At 42.6% G+C, this 15,270-nt stretch overlaps 1 protein-coding gene across 4 annotated transcripts in view; it reads right to left on the minus strand.

Moving 5' to 3' along the window:
- PHF2 (PHD finger protein 2) overlaps positions 1-15,270 on the minus strand; it is an 85,476-nt gene that overhangs the window by 34,386 nt on the left and 35,820 nt on the right. For 3 of the 4 annotated variants that reach the window (XM_074879817.1, XM_074879816.1, XM_074879815.1), the window contains exons 2-3: positions 7,921-8,006; positions 2,710-2,824 (exon numbers count right to left, since the gene is read on the minus strand). In XM_074879817.1, the coding sequence (XP_074735918.1) occupies positions 2,710-2,824; positions 7,921-8,006 (201 nt within the window). Of the gene's footprint in view, positions 1-2,278; positions 2,510-2,709; positions 2,825-7,920; positions 8,007-15,270 lie in introns of those variants that run through there. The other variant, XM_074879818.1, reaches the window with a different exon arrangement.

Consider the following 15,270-nt stretch of genomic DNA (forward strand, 5'->3'; position numbering starts at 1 on the left):
CTACAATAACAGCTTACGGTGAAAGACTGTTTTCCTCAACTATAGGGATCTGTTGAGTTACCAGTGATCAATGTTAAAGAAATTAGTGTTAAATGTTCCACTCTAAAGAAGGCAAGATTAGAAATGCTGCATAATCTCAAATAAATTGCCCAGGAAATACTCTGCAAATCATTTTTAAGTAGTGAAATAAATGGCTCGGGAAATATTCTGCAAATAATTTTCAAGTCACTGGGAGGGCTTCAAAGGGACTAAGGAAAGGGCAGCTTCATCAGATGACCAGCTATTTGCACTGTCAACTCTCAAAGCAAACTCAAAAGTCCAATCTCTAGATCTTTTCAAGAGTAAAACACTTTGAATTTGGAGTGAAAAGTGCCTGTATATGAAAGGCCATCAGTCCCAAAAGTGCTCTGCTGCCGTGTGCTGCTTGTCAGCCGGGCTCCAAAAACCATCTGGCAGGCCAGGGCCACGGCTGCTGGTGGGGGGAATGGCAAAATCTGGGTGTTCACCCCAAAAAGCACTGCCTCCCTGGGCAGGTAAGACTAATACATGACTGCCCTCTCCTGCAGAAGTTCTGAACTACAGCTGACATCTTCATAACGGCACCAAAAACCGGTGGGAAAGAGGCAGAGGCTGCGAGTGCCGCCATGGCAGCTGGCACGCTGGTGCCTCACTGCCTTTGCCACCCCATGCAGCCCAACCTGCAGCAGAGGCCCTGACACCCTTTAGCTGTGCGGGCTCCCCCAAATCCTTTCCTGGGGGTCTCCTCCTTCGACCCCACCACGCAGGGGGAACCCCCACCCTGGACCTTCTCAGGCCGCCCCGGTGGAGTTTGAACCCTGGAGAACAAGATGACCAGATGCAAATAGGGAGAAGCTGTAGAAACCCAGCTATTTGTGGATGACCCCAGCCACAGTGGGGCTGGTCAGGAGGCAAAGTTAATTAATTATCAATTAAAAGAAGCATTCCTCATTTATGTGAGCACTGGTACCATGCACCAGCAACGTGCAAAGAATTAGCTGGAGATTTTAAGGAGCAAGAAGCAAACCATGATTTACCACTAAACGTCTGCACTTACTTTACAGTGCCCATATATATCTCACATACTTGTTCAAGTCTGATTTGCTTCTATATGTGCCATAGAAACTTACACTTAGTCGTAAAGAGAGATCAGTACCAGAGCATCTAGTATTGATCGTGCCAAAATGAAGAGTCTGGCACCTACACTGAAGTACATGAACCATCAATTTCATTATTATTTCTACTACTATTACTACTCGAATGCTAGTTTGGCATTAAACACTCAGGAGCAGAATGACATGAATTATATTTTTTGCCTTTTTGCTCTCTTCACTGTTCCTTTTGATCCGAGCCTCACCAAGGGACTAACCATGGGTTATAATTTACCGTCATGTGCTGTGAATCAGCAATGATGTTTCTGTCTCTGAATTGAGCCCCCCTTTTTTCATTCATCACATTCTGACTGACGAGTTTGGGTTTTGTTCTGTGAACATCTGCAGATTTCATTAATTTTCTTCAGAAGAGAAAATTTCTCAACAAGACTTTGTTTTACTAATGGCACAAGTGTAGATGTCTGAGGCCTGAATCTTGCAGGCATTCTTTTTTGGCTACAGACTCTTCTTTCTCAGAAACTTTAATTTGACAGCAGGATTTTCTTATGTGCACATTTACGTGAGAAACAAACAAACAAAAATGGGGGTCCATATTTTTTTCACAATTTGGGAGTAACTCAGAGATATTGCATATGTGAGTGCAATCCCAGAGGCCATCCGAGCTTACTGAAATCATTCTGCCTAAGCCTTAAACCTTTTTTTAACAAACTAGCTTTGCAACCTGTCAAATTGCTCTGTATACAAAAACAAACAAAAAAAAAGGCTAAGACAAAAATCTAGCAGGCCCAAATAAAACTAGCCAGGCAAGTAAAAATACCGGATCCTGAGTTCAGTGAAAGACATCTTTAAGCACTGCAAACACTCTGCAGAGGTATTTTCATCCTTTTCCTTAACCAGCCTAAGACCAGTATCTGAAATTAAATGTGCAATTAAATTATCTGTAAAAAGGAAGAAGTTTTGTGTTTACCAAGTACACTTTACCAGTCTCTACAGATTCTTCTAAAATAATTAGTCATTAATAATTAAGGATTTATTTGACTAAGGCCTACATTAAAGAACCAGAAGAAAATCATCACTCTTACAAATGGCTGTGAAGCAGCCTAATAAAGTGTGGAACATGTCACCTAACAATTAGCACTATTCATTACCCCAAATAAGAGAGCCTTTGTCACTGTAGCGACTGAGGATGTCATTGTTCTTCTTTTTAAGATGGAGACAGACTTCAGCAAAACCATTAGTATTTTTGAGTACTGGATAATTCTATGCAATAAATTGGTTAGTTTCTTATGCAAGCGAATGTTGTAGGGGTCAAACACGTTCTTGTTCTTGTCTTCACAAATACTAGCTTCTATGGAAATCCGCAGGAACTGGGCTCAATCAAGAGTAGATTTGAATACGGCTGCACAAATATAAAAAAGGGAAGAGCCTGGGACATCTGCAATAAAACACTGTTCATTTAAACTTCAAAGTTCTGCACTATGTAATACTTTCAGCAAGGACCATCATCAGCTTCATAGGAAACTGGCTGCGTATGCTTTACCTCAACAGCCCTGTCCACGTGTGCAGCTGAACAACCTACCTTGGAAAAGTACGACTTCGAAGTTCTTTTATAAAGACTTGGCTCCCGTTCTGTACAGGTTTGACCTCTGTCGTCTGTCCAGTATCGTGTTTATGCCAATTTCTTTTCTTTTTCACTGAAAAAGAATGAATTGGACAGTACCATATGTTAAGTAGAAGATAATTATTAAGACATTTGAAGGAAGGACAAATCTTCATTTCATTTCTTATGTGAGCAGAGAAGAGGGAACCCCCACTATATTGCACTGCAGATTTTCATATTGCTCTCAATTCACCATTAGACAATTATACTGCAGCTTGAAGATCTATTACATACTGAACAGTGTTCGTTTTGTAACATAAGGGCAACCAGACAGATAATTACTGAGCTGCGCAGCTACCGCAGGCTTTATGCAAACAAAGGCTCTGGACATTTTGTACTCGACAGACTACACAGTCCTTATCATAAAACTCTTAGAAAGCCACTTTTCTGCCTTCTCAATATGCAGTGTAGATCTTTATGAACATATTTGTCATGAATTACCTTAGTCTAAAGGTCTGTCCAGCAGTGGCAGATTTGACATCAATTTTGACAGGCTTTGAATTATGCCCTGCACACCGCATGCACATAAAAGGAAAAAGAAAAGAAAAAAAAAAAGAGATGCAAGGGCACCATAAATGCAATTTTTAGAACTCTTCTTATTCCTAGGTTTCGAAAGACAAGCCAGGCCTAGGCCTTAAGTTGATGACAGCAGACTGAAGGCCCCTCGACTGTGCTCCCAGTGGGTGACAGACATATAGGCAAGTTCATAATGGAAAAAGGGTCAGCTGGAATAAGCACAAATAAGTAAGTCAAATGTCAATGTAGTTCCGCCCTGCCTCTGACAGCCAGATAATGCAGAGCAAGAAAAACTGGTCCAGCTTTTTCTCTTAGTCAGCACTATCTTTCTCAGCTGTTCCTACTTCCACAGTCTGTCTGGACACGCTCATTTTGGTAGTAAATTGTTTTTTGTCCCAAGTGCATATTTGTATCATTTCAAGCCCTGTTAGTAGAATTTTTGTATGTCACAACTCACTTTTATTTTTCACCCTTGTTTTACATCATGAAACTCAGTATTTTACCCCAAAATCACGATCCCATATGCTTTTCTTACTGTTCAAAACAGCTGGGGAAGGACCCAGACTCCTCAGTAACCATGCATGGATGGCACTCTTTCCTTGTTCTTTGCACAGGCCCACACACACAGATCCACATACTTTTTCATTAAGAAAGGAATCTGGAGGCCACAGCTATAAGACATGAAGTTTGGAAAAAGCTAACTTTGTTTTCCCCACCACAATCCCAGAATAACTCAAGTAAAGACATCTCCCAATGAATCCATCCCAGGTTTTGCACAAAGCATGTTGGTTTATTAGTTTCATGCAGCTCTCTAGCCTAGCTGGATATATTCATTAAAGCTGCTAGTTCTTTATCTTAATGACTCTCAGGCTTAGTGTATTAATTCAATGCTCCTGGTAACAAAGGAAACAAGCCCTACATGAATGCCAAACCTTCCTCCTCTCCTTCCCTTTCCAGTGACTGCCTCTTCCCCCACTCAGCAGATCTGAACCAACACAGGGACTCTCAGCACAAGTCCCAGCGAAACAGGTGTCACTTGACACAGTGAAAATTAAAGAGCTTATCATATTAGTGTGTTCTTTTATTACACTTCAGATAGAACGGATTATTGAGAAATAAAAGCGGCAAATTAGCGCCGAATCAAGAAATTCACTGCAACTCTTCAAAAAGCACCGGGGAGAGCTCTGGCAGGCATCCACCTCTCACATCCACCTCTCACGTCCACCTCTCACGTCCACCTCTCACGTCCACCTCTCACGCAGAGGCAACAAAGATGCCTCTGCCGCCAGAAACCTCCCCAGGAGGTGCTATCTCCTGGATGGCAGCAAGCTGCTGCTCTAGTCTATTATACTACATCAAACAATCAACATTTAGCCCATTTTCAGCCATTCTCTTTATGTTTCACCACGAACACCACAGTAAGAATGAAAGGCCCACTAACATGTGCAACAAATACTAGCTTTGGCCAGAAAGGCCACTTTTTCTTAAATCATTACACATTTCTTTTTCTGCAGAACTTTCTGATCCAAATTTGACCTTTGGAAAGTATAACCCACTCCCACAGAAAACCCTCCAGAGGAAAGAGGGAATATATATTTTATGAAAACTGTATCTCAAAATGAGTAATTCTAGACTTCAAAGGTATACTTACATTATGTCAAATGTATTTATGAAGAAGGGATACCTAGAAGCACCCTGTTAGTTCTCTATGATTTATATTAAAGGTTGTAACTACTTGAAAAGTTTCAGCCTGACTTTGGTTTGCTTGCATCTATGTAACTTCACTGATTCCAAAGAACTTCTGATTTTCACTGCCGCAGAGGAGACAGCAATCAAACTGAACATTTCAGATGGTGTTATGAAAATGAGTCAAGTCTGCCTAAACAAAGCACTTCCATTTTACTTAACTGATGTCAGAAAATTTTGTATGAACGTGTATAATTTTTCCCAAAGAGGAGTCCCTACAAATTTCATTAAACCAAAACGGCTTAAAATGTCATATGACAGGAAGCAATCTTCTGAAATAGTAGCCACTAAGCCACACTGGTAAAAAGGAAAAATGTAAGAAGAGGAAAATGATTTTTAAATTTGACATCTGGAAAGCATATATTGAGGAATGCGTGCTCCAGAAATACACATATATTTTTAAATCCAGACGAGTTGCATAACAGACAATTGGTGTCTGTGTTTCCCTTTGCTAATCTTGCAATAATTAAATCCTACCAGTGATCTGCTGGCTCTGGAACAACTCTTACTCATTTATTACAAAACTGACAGTGCTAGATAAGTAATTTAAACATATATTGTAACAGTTAATAAACAAACAAAAGTGATCATCTCACAGAAGTCCCAGCAGAGCCCAAGTGCCATGTAGCACGATGCCCTGCATACAAATGCCTGACAGGATGAATGCATTAAGCCAAGCTGTTCCTGCCTTCATTTAATCAGTCTCTTAACTTTCCTGGCCTATTGCACTCCGCAAGGAGGGGCTACAGGATAACAGCCTCAGTTTTCAACAGGATTCACGATTCTACAAGTTAACGGTGAAAATGGCTATGTAGCTTGAGAACCTGTGATCTTGCACTTCACCAACACTCAAGGTAAGGTTGTCAATAACTAATGTTTAAATGCTCCTGAAATTTTCACACTCGGCTACTTTGATGATTGGTTTTGTACGTCATTAAACTTTCTGCAATGCGTCTGAGGGGAGAAAACAAAGTCTTTCTGCCGTACTGCAGAACGATATAATGTTCTGTATTCCTACCACACTGATAACCTCACACATTGATAAGCCTATAACTAGTGACAGCGCTCCAGCAGCACTTTCTGCTGTGCTGCACAATGCAGACTGAGGGATGTACTGCCAAGTCGGATTTTTATTTGGATAAAAAGAATTGGATAGCCAAAAATCTTCTTAAAGTACCAGAAGATTGTTGTCGGTTCAACTCTCCTCATCTTAACTGGTATATTAAACCTGTAATCCTTTTACTGAAACTGCCATTTCTGGAATTCTTAAGATGATGCACCACAGTTTTTATAGAATTGATATTGAATTCCTGATTATAGACTTTTGCTGCTTCGGTTTGATTTTTTTTCCCCTCGCACTGAAAAGTAGGTGTTTTTCATCATTCATAATTCAAAGCAAAGCGAAAGAAATCAAAGCATCAGACACATCTCAATGTTATACAAAATTCACAGAGGCTAGAAATCCTCTGCTGCTGCTTCTATACTGGGTCAGTAACAGCCTGGGAGTATCTGCAGTCATACCCCTCTTTTCAACACCACCCATTCTAATACCAAACTGTTCACTTGAAGATGATTTGTGGTTATTTGACCAATTTCCAGTGCATTTGTCAGAAATCTTCCAACAAAACATTAGAAAGACTGACTCTTTTAAATCAAAACATTTTGTGGGGACATATTGATCTTGTTAAGTCTTTCAGAACAAGCCTCCCAAGGGGGTTTTCTGCCAGCTTGCCCAATTTGTGGGTGCCCTGCTTCAGCCAACGTTGTTAGCAGACCATCTGGGAGAAAGGAACAGCTGCAGGTCATTCAGGTTTCCAGTTCACACTTGATTTTGAAAAAGTCAAAGTGGAAAAATTATTCCCGTTTTTGCTCCCAAAACAAACCTTGCAGACTCCTCCCCTTGCCCCCTAGAAATTTTTTAAACTTTAACTTTTAAGACAGTGCAAAAATAATTACTTGGTGTTAAAATTACTGAATTTACTGAATTACACAACAGAAGTCAGTTTCCAGCCATCCCTTATTTCACCCTAAAAAGGGGATATTATGATTTGTTCAGCTCCTGGGAGATGAGAACAGTGCTCTTCCTCTGTGTGTTGCTGTAAGGTTGCAAAGCAGTGAGAACCTCCACATCATTGTTGCTTATTTACAATAAATGGCTTTCAAGTAAGGCATTTCATCTTTTACAGAGATTGGTTTCTTTTCTTTTTTTTTCCCCATTGTATAACAGAAAGAATTTGTGAATTAATCTGACCAAAGCAAACACATCCTACAGTTCTTTCCCAGACAAAACTCCCACTGAGATCAACTGTCACTTTTACTCAGGAGAACTTTTTCCTGTGAAAGAACTGCAAGAATTGGCACCCTCAGTGCATCCTACAATTTTGACTGCCACTTAAATCGCTACAGTTTTATATCCAGGCCAAGCATAACATACTGTTTCTTACTCTTCTCATCCAAAGACAAAAAACACCATGTAGTTTCCAAAAGTTACTGTATTAGAACTAGCTGTCTCTGTAGGATTTTTCTAGCCCCAAGTACTAAAGTGCCTTCACAATTCCTAATTCTGTGTGGAGAAGGAAGCATCATGTTCGTCGCTGGGACTGGGGACTGAAGCTCTCCAGGTAAGGTGCCTTGCATCAGCTCGTGCACACTGCCTGAGGCCAGGCACGGAGCTGCATCCAAAGCTCCACAATCCAACCCATGGTTTTCTCCTCCTAACATCTTTTTCCACCTCATGGTTTGAATTCTAATATTTATGACACATGATATTTAGGCGTGTCTTTTTGTAATGAAAAAAACCCACCTTCTTTTGTTTAAACGTACAGAATCTGCTCTGTATCTAAAGACCAGCTGTGCAAGTATACTTACAAGTAGACTTTCCGTGGGTTTTCTCACAATTTGGACAATGATAGATGTCGATATCTGGTGCCTCTTCTTCTTCAACACCCACACAGCTGGAATATAAGAAGGCAAATATTACATTAGCTTGAGTCTATCTCCAAACACACAAGCATGCAATTAATAATGAAAAAACCAAACCCCCATAAGCTGTGCATTTACTATGCAGCTGTGCTGACTGCTAGCGGCTAGCAAAGCTTACATGCTTTTTACCCTAGTACAGTCAGACTGGATTTTTTGCAGCCTACATTCCTGATGCGGTGCTAAAAAGGGTGTCAGTCAGAAGCCCACCACCAGCGCACTGTGGACCTCCATTAAAATGTGGCAGAGAGTCCCAAAGATTTTTTTTTTCCCAGGGACACCATTTTGTATCTACATATAGTTCTCCAGGCACCATCCCATGTAAATGTAATTACCAAAACACATCTTCTTTACCAAGCATGTATGGACAGCTGCTAGGTACCAGCAAGGTATCTTGGCAAGGTATACCATCTGCAAAGACTTCTATAGGTTCCATACCTATTACGATATACAAAGATGAGGAGGAAAAGAAGACACATAACTCACAGCACTTCTGGCTGCCAAGAGGATGGGCTGTATCAAGGCAGCAGCTTAGAACACCCACTGAGATTATTTTGGATGGCACAGCATATGCAACAATACAGCGCAGCCTGTGGGCACGCGGCGTGAATGCAATCCAATGGCAGAACACAGCGCTGGGGAGAAACAAAACTAAACTGCAAAGGAATGAAGTACCCAAGATAAGAAGTTGTTGCACAGTCGAAGTGCCGAGCATCCAGCCAAATAATCAAACTCCAGACTGGCACTGTTCCTTCTGATGGAGAAAGAGCAAACAGGAGTCTGCTCCTGCTTGCTTGGTCTAAAGTAGCCCAGGCTGCAAGGCACATTTACAGCACAGGAAAAGTGTTTCAGCTGGGTGCTGTGAGATACAGCCTTGTGTCATAGCCCCATGAGAGCTCAACTAGGCAAGAGGATCCATGAGAGGCAACAAAGGTAGCTTCACCTTAACCACCTGCACAAACAAGGCTACATCACATCGCGAAGCCTGAAATGCCTTCTCAGCGCTCCTCAGTTAGCAAGAAACACCGATACATCGCTCCTGCCAGAGAAACGGTTTAGGCACGGGTCATGGCAATGCCATCTCCCTGCATATGGTAGCGATCAGGCTCCTTGCATCACACCAGCGGTGCAAAGTGGTGATTAGTGCAGGAAGGTTCTGGTTCTGACCCACAGGAAGCAGAGGAGAGAATGTTTGCTCCTCTCCCACAGGCAACAGGGTGGGTCAGTTCTGCCAAGCATCTTACAGAATCCCTCCAACCATTCTCACTGAGTTCAAGCTCTTTAGGACAATACCAAAGTGTCCAAAATAAAAAACAAGCTAAATAACTGGAGAAACTCGTGTAGGTTGGATACACCAGCAGTTACTAAATGTGATGGTCCAGATGCGAGAAGGCCCTAAACTCCTGGTTGTTGGCAGACAGGAAGGTGCACGGATAAAGGAAGGATAACGTGTGATCAGGCATGCCCACCTCCTCTATGTTTTTTTAAGCCTTGCAAGTCACTGCTGTTGTGAACCAGCTACCTGGCTCCGTGGAGCTCAGAGCTCTTTTGATGCCTTTGGCAGGGGGTGTACACTTGTGTGCACGCACACGGTGCATGTGAGCACACTCGCAAACACATGCACACTTGGGGCAGGACGAGCAACTGTCAAAATGCACTATGACCCTCTCTGTTTACAAAGGTGGGTTTGAAACCACTTCTGAATCAAAGGCACACAGTGATGTGTAACTGTGTGCATCATGATTACAAACCTCAGATCTACTTACTTTTAGAAAAGAGCATCAACAAAACCCATACTGAGTCTGCAAACAAGCTGGAAAAAGCCAAACTAGCTAAGATATGGAAACAAATCTTTTTTAGAAGCACTGTAAATGATTTGTCACAATAAGATTCTGCCAGAAACCTTTGTGGATATTTTCATCCTGTTGCAGCTGCCAGAGTGCGTATGGGACCCAGCTCCCTCCAAACCAAAGAGTACAGGGTGAGAGAAGCTTTGCAACCAAAGGCAGAGAAACTCTCATTTTTGTGAGTTCAGCTTGTGAACGGGCTGGTAAACAGGACATTATTTTGGAATTGTGTAAAAGCAACTGCAGACTTGGCTGATTTTTTTTTTATTAAACAGTTACTTGACAAAATACAAAATTATTGGGTCTCCCTGGGCAGACAGCATGGAAAACTGAAGAGTAAGTTTGCAGACAGGAAAAATAATCACAACAATCCAGTCCTCAGAGTCAAGTACATACAGGCAATAAAATACCAGATTAAACAGTAGAAAATTTAAACAAACCCTGGCAGATTAGAGCACGTGTAAAAGAATACAGAGGATTCCTCTACCCATAAAGCTGTGTCAGCTGCTTATGCCACTGGATTCAGCTTGTTAAGCTTAGTAAAGGTATGGATTAGGCTCTACACAAGGGCTTGAAAAGTCTATATTTAGCTAAACTAAGGAGATGAGGCCTTTGGGTGCTGCATGGATTGCTACAGGAGGAGGTATGAAAAGCTACTGCACTGGGCAAAGGCTTCAGTGTGGTGGGAGCTATTGTTCTGAGAGCAAGTAAAAATATTTAACTAGAACAAAACAGAAAAGTAAAAATAACTGACCTCAAATTCAATCAGTCCTCTAAAAGATGCAGTCAACTTTTCCAACTACAACATGGCTTTTGAATAGGGTTGGCCATTTACAGCTACTTGTAGGCAGAAGCTGCTATCCTCACTGTACATGAAACTGCAAGAACAAACTGTGCCAGAGATCACCCCATCGAAATGCCTCATGTGATCTTTAACTGAAATACGAACCAGTTCCAGTTGTGCCCCTTCTCTCAATGAGTAGAGCTTGACTTGACAGGTATTTCCACCAGCAGAACTGTTTGTGGGCTTTCACATGAATACAGGCATACAAAATTGAATTTCCATAGTTAAAGACAGATTGACAGACACAACCCTTCAAGAACATTCCTGCCCGAAGAGGAACGAGGGCTTCTTGCCAGGTGGATTGGTTTTATGTGGCAAGGTTTGGGCAGCAGGGCAGCCATCAGCTTCATGACAGTGACCTACCCTTGGGTCCGTCTCCAGAGCATTTGCACCTGGGAATGAGAACCAGAAGGAGATTGCCAGCCTAGGCAGAAGTCAGTGCAGAGTCCTGAAGCGGTCTCCTGCCTAATTTACAAATGTATTTTTTCTCAGAGTGGTTAATTAACAATAGAACAGAATCAAAGCATTTCTGCAGCTGGAGAAAACCAAGTCATCTATAGCAGCTGAACAGTGCTGTCCTTCCCCTCAACCCCCCAATTTGAGCACAAATGGTGCTTTGTGTTTTGCATCTATTTTTTTTTTTTTCGTGAGAACACTTCACTTTGGTCCCTCCAGTTTCTTTTTTCAGCCCCATTTGCCTGAAACACAAACATAAAAAAGACTGGAGCCAAGCATTTGACCCCCTACAATGATCAAACGGGTTCGGAGTCAGAGAGTGCAGAATCCCAGGCGGTGTGCTTGGGAGCAGCCTCCAGCAACGGGCCCTGCCGCAGCCAGCCCCACATTAATCTGTCAATATGAGCCCTGGATGTGTTACCATCGACAGAGGAGGACTGGAAAAAGCTCTCAGGAGCACTTTTGTGTGATTATTCAGATCCGCCAATGAGATAAAAAACGGACATAAGAGGTTCAGCAAAGGAACTGCAAGGCAGTTTTCAAGGCAGAGCTGGAAGCAGCCTTGTGAACAACAGCAGGAGCAGATTTATTTGCTTCATTTGTACCAGCAGTCCCAGAACCAGTTTCAAAAAGCCCATAGACACCCCAAAACAGTGCGCTGTGACATCCCAGCAAAATCCCACTCTGCTGCAAGAACTCACAAATCAAGTAGTGCAGCATTTATGCGCCAGCAGCCTGTAAAAGAGATCGCTAAACATGTCCTGTTTGCACAGCAAAGGTACCTCACGGGCACCGGCGATTTCCCGCTCGGAGGTGTGCGTGGGTACAAAGCATGTGTCCTCCAACCAAGTATTTAGGGGTGGAGGTCTCTAACTGTGAATTATCTCCAGCTGCTGCTTTCTAACTGCGTGACAATGAAGGCGTTTGGCAGGACCAAACACATTCTTGGGGAAAGCATCAGGTTCCCAAAGCAGATTAAAAGGAGAAAACTTTTACCTGGTGAAGGATAAGGAAGCAAGGAAAGAAAACTCTCCCCAGAGACCCTGCAAAGCCTTGCGCTTGCTGTCCCATCAGTGTTAACACGTGAGAGGCTGCAGCCATAATGTGCCAGCTGGGAAGCGGGGATGCAGCTGGTGCGCAGGGCCGGGATGCAGGATGCCGGAGCATCAGCCCCGCGCCCGCAGCCGGCACGCGCTGCTCTACCGCCGTGCTCATCTACGGAGACCTGGTCCCACCTTTTTGCCCAGATGCAGTAAAGATGGCATAAGAGAGTAATCACTGTGCATCCAAGACTATCTTGTTGGAACAATTTAAAACAACTTAATGGTTGATTTTTAAATGGTATTTAAGTGATTTAACTCTGGTTTGGGCAGTGTAAAACTAATCTGATAATGAGATAAAAGTGAAACATTACTACTGATGTATTCGAATTTTACCAAAACTGTTACAGGAGAAAAATAATAATCATGAAAAGTAAAGCCTTTGATATTCCAGCTGTTTAAGCTGATATATCATACATTTTACAGTGGCTTAAATGAGAATTAGCACAAACAGAAGCATTTGCAGTCAGAGGCTACAAATTACATTTTTATTAGAAACTCGGCCCTTTGCCACTTTAAAATGAAATTGCTTCTGTGTACACAATGAAGAGATGTTCAAATTTCAGTATCCTGACAAAGTTAACGACAATTTTTTATGCAGTCAACAAAAATAAAAGGTGCATAAACCAGAACTGTTTTTATAGCGTGAATGTTTATGAGGACCTTGGTTTGTCATCTTCAGTGAGATGACACTTTAAGTAATTTTAGGAGAAAAATTAACCCATGTAGTATCCGTTCTATCAGAACCATGTAATCTCCATTATCAACCAGAAGACAACTACAGAAAAATACCAAAAAATAAAACAACCAAACAAAAGGCTATTTGATGGGAAAGAAAATAAAATCTAGTAATATATAAATAGAGCAGAAGGAAGCTAACATCTTCACTTCTGAAAACAAACCAAAGCCATACATTTTATCCAGTCCTCAGAAGCACTCTTCAAACACAGCACAAACATGAAATAGAAGGTGTTCGAATAGACAAGTGGGTTTGTAAGAAAGGTTACAAACCAGCACAGATGGGCATGGGGGTGGCTCCCCAGGATGCTCTGTACCTGCAGGCTCCTGGGGGTGATGCTGCACCCTTTGCTCCTTGCTGAATGGCCATGGACCACACTGCCTCCAGATGGGAAGGGGCACCCTCACTCTCACCTCACCCCCCTAATTCTAGGTCCCAGTTTCTGGAGTGGGGAAAAGCCCACCTCTCCCGACATCGTACACTTTATCTACCAAGAAGGTCACTACAATTGTACCGTTTTGCAGATGAGGACTTTGTCACGGGTGGGAGTGGAGGGGTTTGCTCAGGTTACCAGCAGGCCAACAGCACAGCCCAACACAGGGCACAGCTCTGCAGTGCTCATGGCCCAGTACAGCAGTGCCTGCCGCATCCGTGGCCAAACATATTGTTCAGGATTTGGAACTAGCAAATAAATCACTCGACTAGTTGTTACGTTCTGTGTATTTAACTTAAATTCTGTTTGCAACCTTTACCACTTTACCAGAAGCACGCTGAAAGCTTAGGGAATTTTAACACTGGTAAAAAATGACACTTCAGCTCTTATTTCACACAACCATGTATCTGCTTCTCCTTCTCCCCCTGAATCAGTCCAAATCCAAATAACTTTTATTCCCAGCCACAAACCTGGGATACAGCATTGCATTAAGTCTTGGAAAGTGGTGATTGATTTCACACTCCTCTTTCTCTTCTCTCAGAAGCTGGAGATAGTGTCAACGGTCTCTAAGCCAGGAGAGCAAAGGGTTATGCTGATGGGCCCATCCTCCAGCATGCTCGGGGTCTGGCAGGCGTACAGGCAGCAGGGATGCTCAAGGCCAGCTGCCAGCTCTCAAGCAGCAAGTGGCTGCTCCACCCCAGTACATGAGGATAAAGCATCAAAATCCCGGGTGGGGCAGCTATCACAGTGCAGAAGAGGTATTCATGGCATTTTTATAGGCAATAAAGGTCATAGTTAGTAATTAACCTGAGCTCATCCCTATCCCTTAACAACAAGGTGTCATTTGTAAGGAAGATACCAATCCAGTTTCTGAAGTGTCCACCAGCTGAAAAAAATTACAGGTACTGCGGGAAAATCAGGACTTCCCAGCAGCAGAGACTCGTGCTTCACGTTTTGAAGTCAGGCCAATGTTACGTGAGAGCAGTTTCTTGTGTCCGCATCACAGCATCCAGAAATGCAATGGTCAACATCACAGACACAAGAGATGTTAAGGAAAGACAAAAAAGGGAAAGAAAGAAGCCATTCCAAGAGCAGCGAAATGAGCTGTTTCTTGGATCTGTGTCTCCTGTGCTGTTCTTCTGGTGGCTGTTACAGGGTGAGCTCTGACCAGGGCTCTTCCATGTATGCTCTCCGGTGTCTAAGGAGCAAACAGACAAGCTTTTTCCTAAGCAGAAGGATTTGTCTCATCTAATCAGCCACATATTTTCCCAAAACATACAGGAATTTTTGAGACCTCGAGCCTGCTGTCAGATATGGTTAAAGCTAAACAGTGAGTTCAAAAGTCATTTGGGAGAACAGAAAGACACACAGGTCAGTGTCGCTTCAGTAGGATGCCCAAGAGCACACAATGCTGGGAGAAAACCTGTATGTGCTGGCTTGGGCACACATGGGAGTGTCCAACACAGGGGACTTGTTGAATTAGGGCCTAAACGAGAGATAACCCTGACTGTACTGAATAGCTAGTATTTCCCATCACCTTACATATGCCCACCCTCAGTGCACTAGAAACGTAAATTTAGGGGGAGAGACCTCCTTTCCAAACCAAACTGCATCTGTGTGGTCCCCATTAGGAGCACAGCAGTTTCGGCAGCACGTAAGGAAAACCTGCACTATTCACCAGGTTGTTATGACTGTCTTCAATCTCAAGAAAATTACGTAACGTCTTTGACTCAATTTCTCCACTTGTAAAGCAATATTAATACCTGCCTGATAGCCTCGAAGGCTGCTGTAGTATAATTAACAAACATTTGGCTCGGTGC

The sequence above is a fragment of the Strix uralensis genome, chromosome 10 (assembly GCF_047716275.1).
Source record: "Strix uralensis isolate ZFMK-TIS-50842 chromosome 10, bStrUra1, whole genome shotgun sequence".
NCBI lineage: Eukaryota > Metazoa > Chordata > Aves > Strigiformes > Strigidae > Strix > Strix uralensis.